This window comes from Bombyx mandarina, chromosome 06, assembly GCF_030267445.1.
Source record: "Bombyx mandarina strain Sakado chromosome 06, ASM3026744v2".
Classification (NCBI taxonomy): domain Eukaryota; kingdom Metazoa; phylum Arthropoda; class Insecta; order Lepidoptera; family Bombycidae; genus Bombyx; species Bombyx mandarina.
In genome coordinates this window covers 3814353-3831625 of record NC_143213.1, presented here as the reverse complement: position 1 = coordinate 3831625, position 17273 = coordinate 3814353, and the positions used below count along the sequence as shown (strand labels likewise).

Below are 17273 nucleotides of genomic sequence, written 5' to 3'. Positions count from 1 at the left end.
CGCATTACTGCTTCACGGCAGAAATAGGCGGGGCGGTGGTACCTATCCGTGCGGACTCACAAGAGGTCCTATCACCAGTAATTACGCAAATTATAATTTTGCGGGTTTGATTTTTATTACACGATGTTATTCCTTCACCGTGGAAGTCAATCGTGAACAATTGTTAAGTACGTATTTCATTAGAAAAATTGGTACCCGCCTGCGGGATTCGAACACCGGTGCATCGCTAGATCCGAATGCACCGGACGTCTTATCCTTTAGGCCACGACGACTTCAGACGAGGCTTCCTTCTTCAAACGAGGCTTGTGGAGAGTATTAAACGGTAGGCAGCGGCTTGGCTCTGCCCCTGACATTGCTGGAGTCCATGGGCGACGGTAACCACTCACCATCAGGAGGGCCGTATGCTCGTCTGCCTACAAGAAAAAAACAAAGACTAATATTTTATTTAAAGAATTGAATATACAACCCAGACCATACTATTTTAAATCGTCACTAGTTATTTCAATATTTAAATAATCTGTAACGTGGTGGTATAATAGCCGGCAAACTTCTTGAGCATTTGTTGACGTAGTGGGGGTAAGTTTGCGCATGGTACACTCACGTGCAAAAACATTATTTACTCTGCGTCATAATGCAATTAAATTATTAAAATCAACATATGTATTTATTTATATATTTATTAGAACATCATCAAAAAATATAGGTTAATAATTGTAATAATTTAATCTTGGGGTAAAATAGATATTCCTTCTATTAAGTCAAAACTAGAGCTGTTGCCAGGTCTTCGTTCAGTTGAAGCGAAGCTGGTATTTGTAATTTTTTTTTCGTTATCATAATCTTGACCATTATCATCATCACTGTTTTCATCACCCGAGTCGCCATCATCGTGATAAGTCGACATAGGACTCATCGGTGTAGTTTACGACTCGGTCGGTTCGATCTTCTTTTTTGTCTATAATTAATTATTTTTTGAAGATATTCGATTCGTAGTAATCGAATGTTACTTTTTTCAATTACCAGCTTCCGATTATTTTCTGTTTTTTTTTTCCATCTGAAGCCTAGCTCTTTCATAATTCGTCTTAAACTTCATTCCGAGCCATTAAAATGTATATCTTCTTTAAAATTTTCGAAGCCTTTCTACGGTACGGAGTTTCGCTGCTTGTTATGTAGTTATTATGATTACATCTTTTTATTACAGATTGAACGAAACTATCCATTCCGGTAACTTTCTTCTTCCCTGATCTTTTCTTACCCGGAGTCCCAAGCACGATGAGCAAGCCAGAGCCTTTAGCTTCGTTAATAATGCACCTAACAGTACTCACTGATGTTTTTGTTGCTTCCGAAGTCCGTTTTACTTTTTCCATAATATCATTCTTCCTCTGTTTTATAATGAAGCAATATACGTCGTACACAATTTTTCTACCCTTTCTTTTGAATACTACACCAGTTTGTCGCGGCATAGTGTATTTTTTATAAAAAATCAACAAACACTCAACAAATAGCAATGGCAACAAAGTCAACAAGCAATTATAACAAAATATAACTTAACGATTAATAACGATAGATTTTTCACTGTACGCAAGCGTACTTTTGGGAGCAAGCGGAACGAAGGCGCGGTGCGGGACGCAAGGTTCGACTGATCTACCAATAACGCGCTCGATACGATTTCCCCTGCCGTCGCGCCTCACCCTCACCACCAAAGTGATCTAAAATTCGGTTCTGCGCAGTCAAGGTCATTTGCTCACGATGTTTGCCGGTTACTATAAGTGTCTTATGGGCCCGCACGGGTAGATCGATCACCAGCCTATTTCTGCCGTGAAGCAGTAACGCGTTTCAATTTGAAGGGTGGGGCAGCCGTTGTACTGTACAAACTTCAACTTAGAACTCATGTTTCAAGACGGGTAGCGACATCTACGTTGTTGATGTCTATGGGCTCCGGTTACCACTTAACACCAGGTGGGCCGTGATCTCTTCTGAAAAACTATATTTTACAATATATATTTATATGTATGCATTTATAGCAAGAGTCTCCCCGGTTGTTTACCCACCCAGCCGAACAATATAAATAAAGGAAGCTTTTCATTAATGACACACTTGAAGTGTTTGGCAAACTCTTAATCTAAAACATAAGTCTGTTGCATTTCTTGTCAGCTCTTCTCACAAGCACGCGATTCCGATCTGGTATTAAATACATTCGCGAAGAACTGCTGTCCTTGAACTATTAGGCCTTAGGGGGCCACTCGGGCTGTTGTTAGCAAACTCTGCACTCCCAGCTGAGAGTTTGAATTAAGCACCAAAGTTTCCAGGCCATCCACAATAATTGCACAAACACCTAAATGTGCGTTTAGCACTAAATTGTATTTTCATCTGTACAATTAACATTTAGTACCTATACTTTTTAATTTATTTTTTATTCCGAAGACGGGTGTACGAGCTCAAGGCCAGCTTGTTGTAACTGTCTACCAAAGTCCATATACAATAACATCTCCGCAATTTTATAATAACCTGAGTGGTTACATACATATCTATTAATTTTATATGAAAACAGAAAGACTTGTAATCTATATATATAAAAATTAATTGCTGTTCGTTAGTCTCGCTAAAGCTCGAGAACGGCTGTTCCGATTTGGATAATTTTGGTCTTGAATTATTTGTGGAAGTCCAGAGAAGGTTTAAAATGTAGATAAATATGAAAATGCCCGGAATTAAATAAAAATAACAATTTTGTTTTTCCTTTGATGTGTCCCCCGTCGCGTCGGACGGATTCCTTTTGTTTGTTTTAAGTCCATTTTAATACTAAAGGTCCCTCTTTTATTAATCGATTGAGACACTACGAAGTCTGCCGGGTCAGCTAGTACACAATAAATATACAAGAGTTAAATAGAGAATATAAATTTTATGAATAATAAATACTATCGTACTGTAGTTGGATTCTCAGTACTTTCAGTATTGATCAACAAGTCTATGTTTACATTTTTTATCTGTCTTTTAATTGATTTGTGATTGTCATTACGAGTATTATTGATGTTAACGCACTTATTTTGTTATGGTAAAGAAAAAGTAAAAACCAAAACATGTTAGACAATATTAATTTTTGTTTTTTAATTATTTTATAGTCCTATCAAGCAAACAATTTACATAACATGTTAATTATTATGACAGAGGTAATGAACTTAAAAGTCTATAGGAAGTCCAAAGAGAGAGCCTCGCGTTGTCCTCCTGGTTACTTGTTGGACCCTCGGCGGCTCTGTAGGCTTCCTGCCGAGCAGACCTGGCACCAGCATGTTTTTATTTCCCCCAAGATTGTTTAATGGTAGTTTGTTTCCTCCGAGATTGCCTAATCCCAAATTGTTCAAAGGATTATCTACCGGCAACTTGTCCACTGGCAAGGGTATCGGCAATTTGGATAACAAATCCCCAATTAAATTTTTGCAGAGAGCTCCTGTTAGTCTATCCGCCATTCCACCCCATAAGCCCATCTGGCAAAACCTGAGAATAGTTTTAATTTCAGTTACAAACTAATCGCTACAAACTAAACGCTTCAAATATCACAACTATTATCAATATATTCACTAAAAGTATGAGTTGAATCAGGGCCGGATTTAGGACAAACGGAGGGCCCCTACAAAAGAGAATTTAGAAAAAAAAATTCAAATTCCCACAAGTAAACATCTTTTCCTTCCTCCGAAATTAAATTTTAGATAATTCTTGTCTCCGATTATATTTATATATGTTTGTTAAATACTATGAAAATCTACGTGGTTTTACAATAAATTATATATTGGAAAACTCGACTGAAAAAAATTGTTCATTTTATTGGAAAATAATTTGGGGCCAGGGGGCCTCGGCATCTCTGTTGCCCCTAGGCCTCCAGACCTCTAAATCTAACCTGAGTTAAATTCTAATGTTTCACGTACCTAAACCCTTTATCTGTTTTGATGCCATCATTGATTTTTAAGAACTGATCATTTTCTTCTGAATACGGTTGCAAGCCCATCAAATTCGTCTTTGTATTGTTCTCTTCTCCATTAAGGCTGTGCGCGAATTTGGAAATGAGATCTACAAAGTTGTCCCTAACTTTAGCATCACTGTCGGATACTGCACCACTCATTGATTTTCCTTCGGTGTCTAACGGTTCGAATATGTAGGCAAGCTCATCTCCGTGAGCTGGGCCCTTCATTTTGTTTTCATATACTTTCATATCATTTGAGTTATCTAAAAAAAGAGCACAGTTATCAATTTGCTTTCAACATTAATTAAACTTGTAATGAAATTAAATCAATTTTATATTAATAATCGGTAGTGACTTTTCTAAAGCAAAAGCAATGATTTAAATATATTTTTCTGCTCTTCAAAATATGTATCCACAAAAAGTTGTACTAACCAGTAAGGGCAAGTCCAGGTAGAAAATATGACCCTTTACTAAGGTTCCCAACGTATTCAAAGCTATATAGATAAGCGGGACCCCCTGCGCTCCACTGGCGAACACTCTGGTACGCAGGAAAGTTGAACAAAGCATCACCTGTGATTTTTAAACATACATTGAACGAATTCGAATGGCACGTAATACATAAATATAAATTATAAAACTCTAAATTTATTCCTTTCTTTGCGTAGGTTACATTAACAGCACATTTGAAAACAAAAGCCATGATTCTTAATTAAAAAAAAAAGGACGGTGGGTAAATTATTTTTATGTAAAGTATGTATTTCTGAGTAAGTACCTAATGCTTTTAAGAACAGATTTTTATTTTGAATAATTATCGCTGAAGAAAACTTTATTGAAATCCCAAATCTTTTAAATAATATCCATAACACAAGAACACCTAGCTTCGGGCTGTTTGAATGTGGTATTTGATTTTCGAAATAAAGAATCTTACTTCCTTGTTTATTTCTGAGATATCTAACATGTTGACTTAAGCTGTAATAAAATTGTAGTGTAACTCAAACATCAGTCAAAGCTCACAAAATATTTAGATCATATCACTCTGGAATCAGTTAGGAACACGTTTCCCAACTGAACCCTAAACACAATCTTGTTTACCTGAAGGGTGTCGGATCTGGGGTACCGTTAGGTTTAACACAGACAGGGGATGATAACATTGGAGGGGTGCCATTGTGTAACGCTTTCAAAGGACCCTAAAATATTTTTTTCGGACCGGACTGTACACCTGCTCTCATATTAATATTTCCACGACAGAGAAACCACAGTGTACTTTAGATTTTTGCAAAATCAATGTACTGAATTTGTAAAATTACCCACCATACCTGTAGAATTATCTATGGTTGTGACTTTTACAGGTCCCGATTCCCACTTATCACTAAGTGGGCTGTTTAGCTTGTTCTTTGTTCTGTGCTATAAAAGCTCGGATGGTAATTTCAAATGAATTCTATTGTGACCGTTCCACGTTTCACAACGAAATACTTGACTGCTTCAGAAGCTGCTTAAGTGGTTAGGATGGTGGTAACTGCCCATACGGGATTACAATTCGTCTTACCACCAATCATTATGGAAGTTTATAAATTTTACGAGTTTCGTTTAACACGTTATTAGTCGTTTATTGTAGAAGACGTTTATGAATACCTGATAAATACGTATTTAGAAAAAAATGGTATCTATCTATCTGCATGATTTGAATACCGCCATATGTATTTCCAGCGTGTGATACGAGTGTAGAGTGTATATCAGTAGATGTCCAATGAGTATATCAGAGGAAGTGTGAAAGTAGCCCCGGTAATTAACAAATTAAAGAGCGGACGGTTAGCGTGGTATGGACTAGCCCACAGAGTTTCTTGCCGGATCTTCTGAGTGGGTCGCGTTTCCGATCCGGTGGTAGATTCTGCGAAGTACTGTTCTTGCTAGAGCCAGTGTTAGCAACACTCCCGGTTTGAGCACTGTAATTTCATCTACTAGCTCGGTTCACCGAATTCTAGAATAACCCCCGAGGTTACACTAGAATAGGTAGGATAAAAAAAAAGTGGTATGGACATGTGATGCGTAGAGAGAAGATCCATGTGACTAGATGTATGGAAATGGTACTACAAGGTAGAAGAGGGAAGACGTCGACCGAAGAAGACATGGATGGAGTGTGCGAATAACGAAAGAGAGGAGTGAGTGTTGAGATGACGACTGATAGAAGAGAATGAAAGAGAAAAATTAGCTGTGCCGACCCCACCTAGTAAGGTAAGATGGAGAAAAAGAAGAGAAGTCAATTGTTGAACCTGCCATATTTCCCACGATACCTATGATTTTAGAATGTCCTCAGTCTTACCTGTGGCTTCAACTATTTGAGATAAACCATCGACTGCGTTTAAAGTTGTATTGAAGACCGATCCATAGTAATCCGTCAATGATATAGGAAGTATAGATCCGACCACTGCCGTTATAGGCAGTAGACCATCGACGCCTTGCACAACACCTTGTAGACCACCGACCAAGTCTTTTTTAATGAAGTCCTTAACGGCCTGTAATTGGTTAGTTAGAAACTTGTTGTATTTTCCTGCAAAAGAAAAGATATCATATATATTTTATTTTGATTAATTGATCGTTCTGGCACATTATTTCTGGTAGATATCATGCAGATAAACTTATTTTATAATTACCGGAATTTAATATTGGAAAACGGGAAAGATACCCGGTGTAATCTCATCGCAATGTCATAAATGTGCCAAAGTTGAAATCAGAAAGGCAGGTACCATTTTTTCTAATGAAATACTTACTTAACTATAAATGTTCACGATTGACTTGCACGGTAAAGGAATAACATCTATTAATAAAAATTATAGTTTGCAATATTACTCGTGATAGCACGTCTTGTGAGTCCGCAGGGCTAGGTACCACCAACTGCCTATTAATGAACGTGAAGCAATAATGCGTTTCGGTTTGAAGGGTTCGGTAGCCATAGTTCTGTAAAAACTGAGACCTTAAACTCATGTCAGGTTGCGGCATTTACGTTGTTGATGTCTATGGGTTCCGGTAGCCACTTGATACCAGATGGGTCGTATACTCATACATCCATCTAAGCAATAAAAAAGGATCAGAGCTAATGTATCAAAGTGAATAGTTGCATTCAGTTCATTCAAGTGAATAGTTCATTGAGTTCTTTCAGTTCAGCTACTCGTGAGACCTACCGAAAACGGCTCTGGATGTCTCTGCAGAAGTGACACCGGTCAACATAGGAGGTCTTTTCGTTTTCTTTTTTAAAGAATCAGCCGGTTTCTCCGATACAATTGGTGGCAAGGCTCGTTTGTCATCCTCACCTTCTACGCGAGCTCCAGCACCTGCAATTACGAGTTTTTAATTCGAGATTTTATTCAACTTTAGTTAGGCGAGGTGCTTTTTAATTGCCTTATACATTAGGTAGTTCAGTGTCCTCAGAACCGTAACAATTTCTTGTTCCGTGATGAGCTGCTCTACGCAAGTATAGTGTTCGCTTACGCGGCCTGCATGCCCCTCAAGTACAGGTCACTGTCCTCGTCAAACTCGTCGATTACGAAGAAGAGTTCGTCAAGCGAGCTAACGCGTAGATGCAGCCAACTGAGTTTCTCGCCGGATCTTCTTAGGGGATCGTGATTCCGATCCGGTGGTAGATTCTGCGAAGGTCTTGCTAGGGCTAGCGTTAGGTTGAATCCGTGAACTCACCTACCCGTTCGTACATAGCTGGAATATTCCCTTAGGGGGTACTAGTGAATAGGGAGCGGAAAAAAGATTGCTTGAGAAGGAGTTAAATGAGCGCCGTTTGTGACTTGGCGTTACTGTACTTAGATGCTTTGTTATTAGATGAATAAAATATATACTTGCCTGAGCGTCCAGATATTTCATCCAAAAACTTCATTGTGTCCATAGCATTATCCATGCTTAAGTCTTCATCGGCCTTAGAGAGTAAATGAGAAATCAATACGCATGTTAAGATGTGCGTTTTTTAGCGTTCTCCGAAGACTGCCTAATAAGTGTCTGATGACTCGATGAACGAAACATTGTAACTATTTATATAATTTTGTCTACGTGCCATATTTTTAACTTTCATTTAATCCTTACGTCAAAATTTTAGATTTAACTAATGTAAACTAATGTAACTATTTTTAAAAAAAATTGTTAATTAGTTTAACTTAGTAAAAATCCTTAAAGTACATGCATCATTATACTAATCGTTAAGCTATTATGAGAACGCATAAACAGTACATTCAGAGTGCCACCTTCAGCTCCATTGAGAAGGTATGTGTGTGTGCGCACCTCAGTTGCATTGTTTGCGTTCGTATTCTGTGTTTACAAGCACCACTTTGAAAATACAAATAATTCAAGAATGTCGATATAACTCACCATAATTAGTTTTTCCACGGGTACCTGTCGAAGGCACTTAATAAGACTCTCTGCAGGTCTCTTTGGGCATCCAGTACGTTCTGCTATGGTATCGGCGTGTTTAGCTGGTTCAGGTCTAACTGCCCCTGGTGATAGAGGAGCACCTGATAACGCAGCGACACCAGTCGCGGTACGTCCTTCCGCTGACATTGCTAAAAGTGATGCAGCGCTCCCACCCGAACCTTGGCCCATTACAACAACTCGAGTTGGATCACCACCAAAAAACGTTATATAGTCTTGAATCTAAAAAGTTGAAAATGCTTGGACATTCATTGTTGAAGTTTGGAAATCGAAGCCACTTAACGTATTTCGTAACATAATTATGTATACATAAATAAACATAAATAAATAAAAATTAAAGAGGTATTTACCCAGGCCATTACAGCATGTAGGTCAAATAAACCAACGTTTCCAGCTGCATCTCTTTCATCAGTACTAAGGTATCCTAAAGATCCTAAGCGATACTGCGCCGTCACCAATATAGTATCTTTTTGAGTAAGATGTTGGCCCTATGGAAGTAAATATTTATTTTGTTAACATTAAATATGTATCGTGTATAAAGTTTATTCAAATTACAAATTTATTTTTAAATGATTCACATCTTACTCCATATGCAGACGCAGAACCGCTTTTATAGTTGCCTCCGTGGACAAAGAAGACTACTGGGCAACCTGAAAAGTAAAAATTATACAAATAAGCAAAGCATGCAATAGCAAAGCAAAGTCGCTGCCAACCTTACCAGACTTTTCTATCCTTATATCATAATTATTTTATTCCTTATATATGGCTTAACAAAAGTATGTGGGAACCTTTAAGTAAAAAAAAAAGTTTGGACGAAAAACAATATGAAATTAATTACCTCGTTCATCTCCAGGCATTTTGGGAGCGAATACATTGAGACACAAACAATCTTCGTGACCAATAAATCGGTCGGGATAGTAAGGGTCTCGTTGCGGACACGGTAAGCATTGTCTCGTGGCGTTCAGCTCACTTGCTAAATACTGCCTCACTGGCCGTTGGAACCTTCGTGGTCCTAGCGGTGGCTCAGCATATCTACAGAAAGTTAAATAAATATGAAATACAGTATAACTAAGATCGTATCAATGAAACTTCTTGCTTCAATATTTTACATACACACATTACGTTACATTTGTAATAATGCTTATAGCAATATGATTATTAAGTATGTGTGTGTGTGTGTGTGTGTTTCTCTTTCCAATGAATGTCTTATTGACAATACGTAGACTTTCAGCAAAGATCAAGCTCTTGTTTCTAATTTCTAAAATCATATTTTTTTTATTTTAGGTATCGTAATTACAGAAAGCATTATATCTAATCTTTAATTTAATCTTAGATTCGATCAATAATAATTCCATTACCATTATCATAGTATTATTGTATCAATGCGAACTACACACACCGGTAGTTTTGGTAGTCCATTTATTGGTTAAGTTTAGTAGTAATTTAAAAAAACTATCTAGAAATTGTCAAATCATTTCGATAACAGAAGCTATTTTAGATAAATTTAAATGCCTAGATTGAATGTGTTGCGTAAAATAGCGATTAATCTGCTGAGCAACGGAAACAGTTATCTATACATCCGCTAATATTAAATTTATTTCTACAAAATTATCACGTTTAGTAATAAATCATTTTACTATTGGAGAAGGTCACTCAGCACGTGGCACACTTAATACAAACTTATTGAAGGGCATAATAGGTAATAATAAGATTGTTATACTGGGAACAAATCACAAACGGTCATCAGGCCTCAAATCAGAAGTTCCTGCATTTTGGGTACCAGAAACTGTCATACATACTTATATACGTTTAAATAAATACATAATTATATAGATAATAAGCACCCAGACAAAGAGCAAACAGACCTGTTCATAACACGAATGTTACGGTAATTGTCCTGAAAATAATAATTTTATACTCTTATAACGTCTCTTATAACGCGTCGAATTACCGCATGTAATTACGCCTTAGACATCCGCGGGGGCTCCAGTAACTTAAGTAAGATACTCTCGGACAGCTAACATATAGCTGACCATGTAAAAAGCAAGAACTGCCCAGGTGAACTCAGGCCACTTTCAGCATTTATTAATGACAATGACTGTCATGAATATGTATTTTTCAAGTAAATCTTCATTCATAAAGTTAACGAAGTCATTTTCATAAATAACACATAAAACGCAGACCGACAATCCTTACATTTCTTTAGGAGAAAGAACTTAATACATATTAATATTTTGCTCCTTTAACTAAATTACGGTAATAAAATTGTAGCACTATCTAAATCGACACCAAAGCGATCTAAGAAGAAAAACGGAACTAAAATCCAATTAAAATAACATTTAAAGTAAATTTATTGCAAAGTATTATTACCTTAATTTATATAGGTTATAATACTTAATAATTAATATTTAAATTAATGTTAATCTAGGATTTGGTCTATCTATGTGCCAATATTCATCCAAATCTGTTTAACTGTTTACTCATGATTGAGTGATAAACATCCAAACATCTGTACAAACATTTTATGTTTATAATATTAGTAGGATTCGCATTCCCCATAGTACGTAAGATATATTATTTTCATTACAAAGAAACCATTAAAATATCATGTTTTGTACAATCATCCAACTTTTCTCTACTATACTAACTTGACTACTATCATTGACTGTAATGGATTTTTTTATCACATTTTCACTTATTCCTAATTTTTGTGTTATCATCAAACTGTAGATTTTTAAATTCTCATACATACAGAGTAATAGTAATATTACGGCAACTTGTAGGTGAGTTAAACTTTGTTTGATTACTAATAAATATATCTGTTTTGGACACATTGCACAGTGGGTCGATACTATGATTTTAGTGACTTAGGCACCAACTTTGTTTTTTTACATTTTTCTTTATGTAGATAGATAGAGCTCGTTAATCTAAATAATAATTGTTTTAGGCAAAAATGAAAAAAACTTTATAGTTTGGTCAGAAAAATGTGTTTTGTGATTTTTTTGTATGGAGCGGGTCACATTAAATTAAATTCCTGCTAAGTACCGCGAGGTCCCGCTTTGAAACTTTATTTTCCTTACACCTTGTCTAGTCTACTATCATTTGATGCTATGAACATGTGCATAAAGTTGCAACTCTGCCAAATAAATGGATCGAAAAAAATAAAAAAATACATGGAATAAAAACCTTTATATTTTTTTTCGTAAGTGCTTTTAAGTTAAATTTGATATGGATTAGTAAGTAAAAGCACGTAATGATACCCATAATTACATAATACCTAACAACAATACATTTAGTAGGTCTCTAATTAAGCAATCTCTCTAAGTTTTATATATTTTGTTTCACCATTCGATCTTTAGGCCAGAAGACAAAAGAAGATTGTGTAAAATATCCTCATTAGTCGACGTTCTACTTATTTTTCAAAAATAACAACTCTCTGTATATTTCCGAAAATCTTTATTGAGAGCTTCCGCTGCCTCTTCCGAGAGCTTACCTATTCGAATGGCACCAAAGTTCTTCATTATTGTATATCACCGCCATGAGCCAACAATTTATGGATACTGAAAGGCATATAATACCAGGGATATAAATTAACATACAATTCTGCAGTATATCTACAAAATTCGGAAAAATTGGAAAGGTCCACGCGCTCTCCAGATGCAACAGTCTGAAGAATCACGTGAAACCTCTCTATTCAATCTTTACGTATTCCTGTTATGCGGGCTGTTCCTTCTGCATCCCTGAAAAATCTTCTGGCAGTATTGTCATCATTGGTTGTTCCTACTTCTTGCTTGAAAACATCCATAAATAAACCGCATTCCTTTTTAAACGCTTACTGTATAGCGCTCTTTCTGATTGATATTTTTTCTTTGTCATCCCCCCCTGTAACCCCATTTCTTGAAGTCCAAACGATAAGACGAAAACAAAAAAGTGTCATAAAAAATAATCTCACAGGAAACCACGTACGATGAAAAAATTGTGAAGTAATAAAATTATATTTACCGATATGAAGTAAGCACTCCATGCATCTTATCCAGGCATGTAAAGATGGTATTCCATACTGGAATATTTCTTCATTATTTTCTCTTTGACAAGCAAGTGACTCCAAAAAACTGACGGTTTTGCTTCGCAAATATCACAGATAGCAGAAAATGTTTCTAACAAATATGAGGTTATTTTGCCGTCTATCATCGTCATGTGCAATTGATGCTTCACTTCAACTTGTTTGATTTTTGATGGCTGAAGTCATTCTATTTCTTCTGTTATGCTAGCTTTTATAATTGCCACTGTTGACTGCGTTTCTTTTGTAAATTTAAACATTATTGGACGGCAATAAAAAGTTGATTAGGGTAGATCGTTTTCCCAAGCAACTGTTCCATCAAATGTCTGAAGCCTTATAAGAACTAGACTGACCATGAAAATAGATGAATCATCAAACTCTGTTTCAGTTTTCTGTTTATAATTACTTTGACCTGGGGCTCTATCAAAGCCTATTTGCTTATAAGCAGTAGCTCTCTTGCTGAGTCCAAATCCGAAGTAATCACATCTAAGAGCCTATATAGCGCCAAGTTTAGTAATGCTTGCATTTTAATAGCAGCTCCTTCTTCAGTAATAATTACCTCGTCTTTCCCTGGATAACATTTGGTTTTTCCTTGCTTAATTTTATATTAAGAAGGGTATAAATCAGACCCATTTTCACTTGCTGCTTCTCTTAGGTTTATATACTGCCACTTACTTAATTTAAGTGAAACTAATAGTGCCTTATCGGGAGAATATGTACTACTTTTCACTTTACTTGTACTTAAACACTCCTTAACTTTTTCTAGATCTTCGGGGTGATTTGACAAGTGGTTTATTATTTCTCCTACATCTTCATTTCCAGTGTTTCTCAAACTAGCAATTGTAGTAGCTTTCATTTCATCCGGGGATAACGAAAGCGATTGGTAAATTTGTTCAATGCGTCTTCGTTTTTGCCTGGATCCCAATTCTTCAAAAGGTTTCGAGGTGTAAAAGTAGATGTCGAGGCTTCTGTGGTACATTTGAGGGTGGTACATTTTCAACATCTTCAGTAGTAGAAATCTCGAGTCTTTCCTGTACAGTGTTAATAGCTTCAGGTATCATTCCTACGGGCCAGTTTATTGCACCTTCTAACCAATCACATTTTTTCTTATAAACTGTGCTAACATGCGACTACTTCGTTTTTATATTGCACTTATATTTGAACAAAAGTGCGTATAGAATTTTTGGAGCTCAATACTTCGGTCACGTTTATTTGATTTTGTAGGAATTGAAAGAGTTTTTTATTATCAGACAGCGACTGTAGTTGCTCTCTTAAAATCATAAATAATTCTAAATTGTTAACAAAATTATTCATTATAACGGAAAAAGGAAGATCACAACGACAATCACGAGATGTTAGTAGTAGTACGAATAAACGAACACTAGTTAGTATATAATAAACATGGTCACTTTATACTTCCAGAGACAAACAAATATTTACTATATTTTCTACTACCCAGTAATGGTTGCTTAACTAGTTATCCTCATTAAATAATGTTAACTATCCTAATAATTAGAGAGATTGCTTAATTAGAGACCTACTAAACGTATTGTTGTTAGGTATTGTGTAATTATGGGTATCATTACGTGCTTTTACTTACTAATCCATATCAAATTTAACTTAAAAGCAATTACGAAAAAAAATATAAAGGTTTTTATTCTATGTATTTATTAATTTTTTTCGATCCATTTATTTGGCAGAGTTGCAACTTTATGCACATGTTCATAGCATCAAATGATAGTAGACTAGACAAGGTGTAAGGAAAATAAAGTTTCAAAGCGGGACCTCGCAGTACTTAGCAGGAATTTAATTTAATGTGACCCGCTCCATACAAAAAAATCACAAAACACATTTTTCTGACCAAACTATAAAGTTTTTGTCATTTTTGCCTAAAACAATTATTATTTAGATTAACGAGCTCTATCTATCTACATAAAGAAAAATGTAAAAAAACAAAGTTGGTGCCTAAGTCACTAAAATCATAGTATCGACCCACTGTGCATTGGTTTGTCTTATCCAGTACTATTCACAAAGCATGTAGCTTTAGTTTTAAGCTACATTTTATTTACTTAACTGCAATATGGTATAAGCCCCTTTATCATATAAATGTGTGTATACTCGATTATGACACCATAAACCTCGTAAGCTCAGTAATCAACGTTTGTAAGTTTAATCAGAACTAAATACAGTCCACTCAAAGAAGCACTATGGCCATTATCTACGAAGTGTATTTTGTAATTATGTTATCGTTCTAAATTTCTTTAAGTTGCTGTACTTAGTCATCAACTATCTGTATATGAGATAGTAAAACTAAGTACTGTAAGAATTAAAATACACAATCAGAGGACCTTTTTTCGTGTGCTCTTCGCATTCGAAGCTCACATTTTTTCGACATGATTTCGAAGTCTCAGTTGTATTCTATAGCGATTATAAGCCGGACAGCATAACTGTTTCACGCTAACTATAGATAGGTTGGTTGTTTCTAACTGCTCGTCTGGATTTCTAAAATATCTTGCCAACCGTAATATGAAAATTTACGAACTTTTAGAGTATCATTTTAATTACACGATGGTATTCTTTCACTTTGGTAATTGTTCCGGAACCGTGCTACGCAGGTACCTATGTAATCAACACCATCATCATCAACGGAAAACCCAATCACCCGAAACACGTCTTATCGGATCCCCTGGATCTACTCCTGTACGCTGTTCAAGCAGCGGTCACCGTCCTCTTCGAACTCGTCAGTTACGGAGAAGAGTTCGACGGGCGAACTAACTCATAAACATAGTTCACTAAGTTTCTCGCTGGACCTTCTCAGTGGGTCGTGATTCCGATCCGGTGGTTGATACTGCGAAGCACTTCTTTTGCTAGTGCTCTCAGGCTCTCAGGTTGAGTCCGTGAAAGCTGACCTACCGGTCCACGCAAAACTGAAATAGCCTCTTAGGCTACCAGGGAATAGGTAGGCAAAAATAGCCATAGCCGCTACGAAACCTGGCCTGTTTTGAGGGCTGAAATTCGTCGAGCCTTCCTATGTAAAATTAAATGTTCCCTTCCTTACTTTCACGTTTTAAAGCCCGGTAGTGTCGCATCACTCAACACGAGCACGCCTGGATGTATTCAGCCACTAGAGCACGCCTGGATGTATTCAGCCACTATGTTTTCTTTAATATCATAAGGTTTTCAATTGAGATGGGGAGCTGATTGAAAAGTTATTATTAAACCTACCTTATCCCAAAGAAAGTGTAGTAACCGAGTTTGTCGTCTTTGAGACCCTCTAGCCTCGCGCTTCTGCCATGTCGCTGGATGAAAACTACAGCTGCATCGGGTTCCGGAGGTGACGCCGGCGCACCTCCGACAACAGCTGTAGCGGGAGCTGACCAAGTCAGCAGAACAACAACACAGGACCAGTGCCAAATCATCACTAAAGCAACGATAGTTGCAGAACCGGAACCCACATCCTACGATAATTTTAATCTCTATTTTACTAAAAATACTGAAATAATTCCTCTTTTTTTTTATTATCACTATAAGCACTTATTACTTATACATGTTTATACTTTACTTATTACTTATGTATACTAACTTACTTAAACCAATATTTTTTTACTCACTTTAACTTTTTAATAAAGGTTGTCTTTCCCTAACCTTTTTTTGGTCCTAATTTCTTTTCCGATTTTATTTTACCTCGACAAGCGTGATGACTTGACAGATTGCATATATTCTTCAGATCTTCTTCAACGAAGTCGCTTCACGACGCTAGATATTCGATATTTATTTAAAAGCCTTTCGATATTTTTTGGTACCGGTATGCATTACCAATTCGCACCAAAAAGAAATTGGTCGAGGTCTTACAAACCCATACGAATTTCAATTTCATCAGTACTCAATAGGACTAAGGAAATGTTATGTAGAAAAATAAGGTAAGCAAAACTGTTGCTACTGCCGATTACGTGTTGATTGAGAATTTCATATGTTAGGTCGTTGGTATGTTAGGTCGGTGTACAGCCAAGGATAAAAACTTGGAATCATCTACTTATCATCAGTGTCTCAGAGATTCCCTTTTATTGCAGTTTAAATATATATAACAAATTCGACATAGCTTTGTGGTACCTACTTAAATTCTCCTTTAATTGAGATTAGGGATCATCAAATCGTTTGTCATTGTTTTTAAAAATGGTATTGCCTCCAATCTTCTGTCAGGACTGCTTTTAACACGTTTTATTATAAACTACTTAACCTTGACCTGTATCATATCTATAATATTTATAATATAAAACGATATAATATGTTTATTAATTTCACCTCCTAATATCCGGACCAGGATCATCAGAATTAGGATATCTTTATATATATATATATATTTCTCATATGCGTGTGTTTATCACTGAACTCCGCCTAAACGGCTGGACAGGTTTTAATGAAATTTTCTGTGTACCTTCGGGTAAATTCGAGAATGGTTTAGATTTACAAATCAGCCCGGCAGATGGCGCTGCAGTCGGTATCTAGGTTATTACCTATATCTTTCCTAGAAAAAAATTATATGGCAAAACAACGTTTGCCAGGCCAACTAGTAATATTATATTATTATAGTTTCAAAACTCGCTTTAGTAGCAATTCGTCTCACTGCTGCAGCCGGCAAAAAGTAGAAAAGTAAATTCATAATGAAAAGCGTGGAAAGTGAGAGTCCCCGCCATGGACACCATGCATTATCTGAAATGGAAAGATTAGGTACCTACGAGAACTTGAATGAAATCATTTTTGAGCTATCGACAAACATACGATGTACTAAAAAATCGAGTACCTTGATTATAACTATTCTTGACGTTGTTTGGG

At 36.2% G+C, this 17273-nt stretch overlaps 1 protein-coding gene and 1 long non-coding RNA gene across 2 annotated transcripts; both read right to left on the bottom strand.

The window, feature by feature from the left end:
* Nucleotides 1-3075: 3075 nt before the first annotated feature.
* Nucleotides 3076-15877, bottom strand: CCE-un1 (carboxylesterase clade H, member 1). The gene is made up of 11 exons (XM_028170448.2): nucleotides 15666-15877; nucleotides 9219-9412; nucleotides 8966-9030; nucleotides 8731-8868; nucleotides 8321-8602; nucleotides 7802-7874; nucleotides 7132-7281; nucleotides 6273-6500; nucleotides 4385-4522; nucleotides 3918-4215; nucleotides 3076-3489 (listed from the first exon to the last, which is right to left on the bottom strand). Exons 1-11 carry the CDS (start codon nucleotides 15857-15859, stop codon nucleotides 3174-3176), a joined length of 2076 nt encoding a protein of 691 aa, XP_028026249.1. The 5' UTR covers nucleotides 15860-15877; the 3' UTR covers nucleotides 3076-3173.
* On the bottom strand, nucleotides 11555-13823 carry LOC149502797 (uncharacterized). The gene is made up of 2 exons (XR_016323214.1): nucleotides 12383-13823; nucleotides 11555-11940 (listed from the first exon to the last, which is right to left on the bottom strand). It is a non-coding gene; the product is annotated as an uncharacterized LOC149502797 (long non-coding RNA).
* Nucleotides 15878-17273: the final 1396 nt, after the last annotated feature.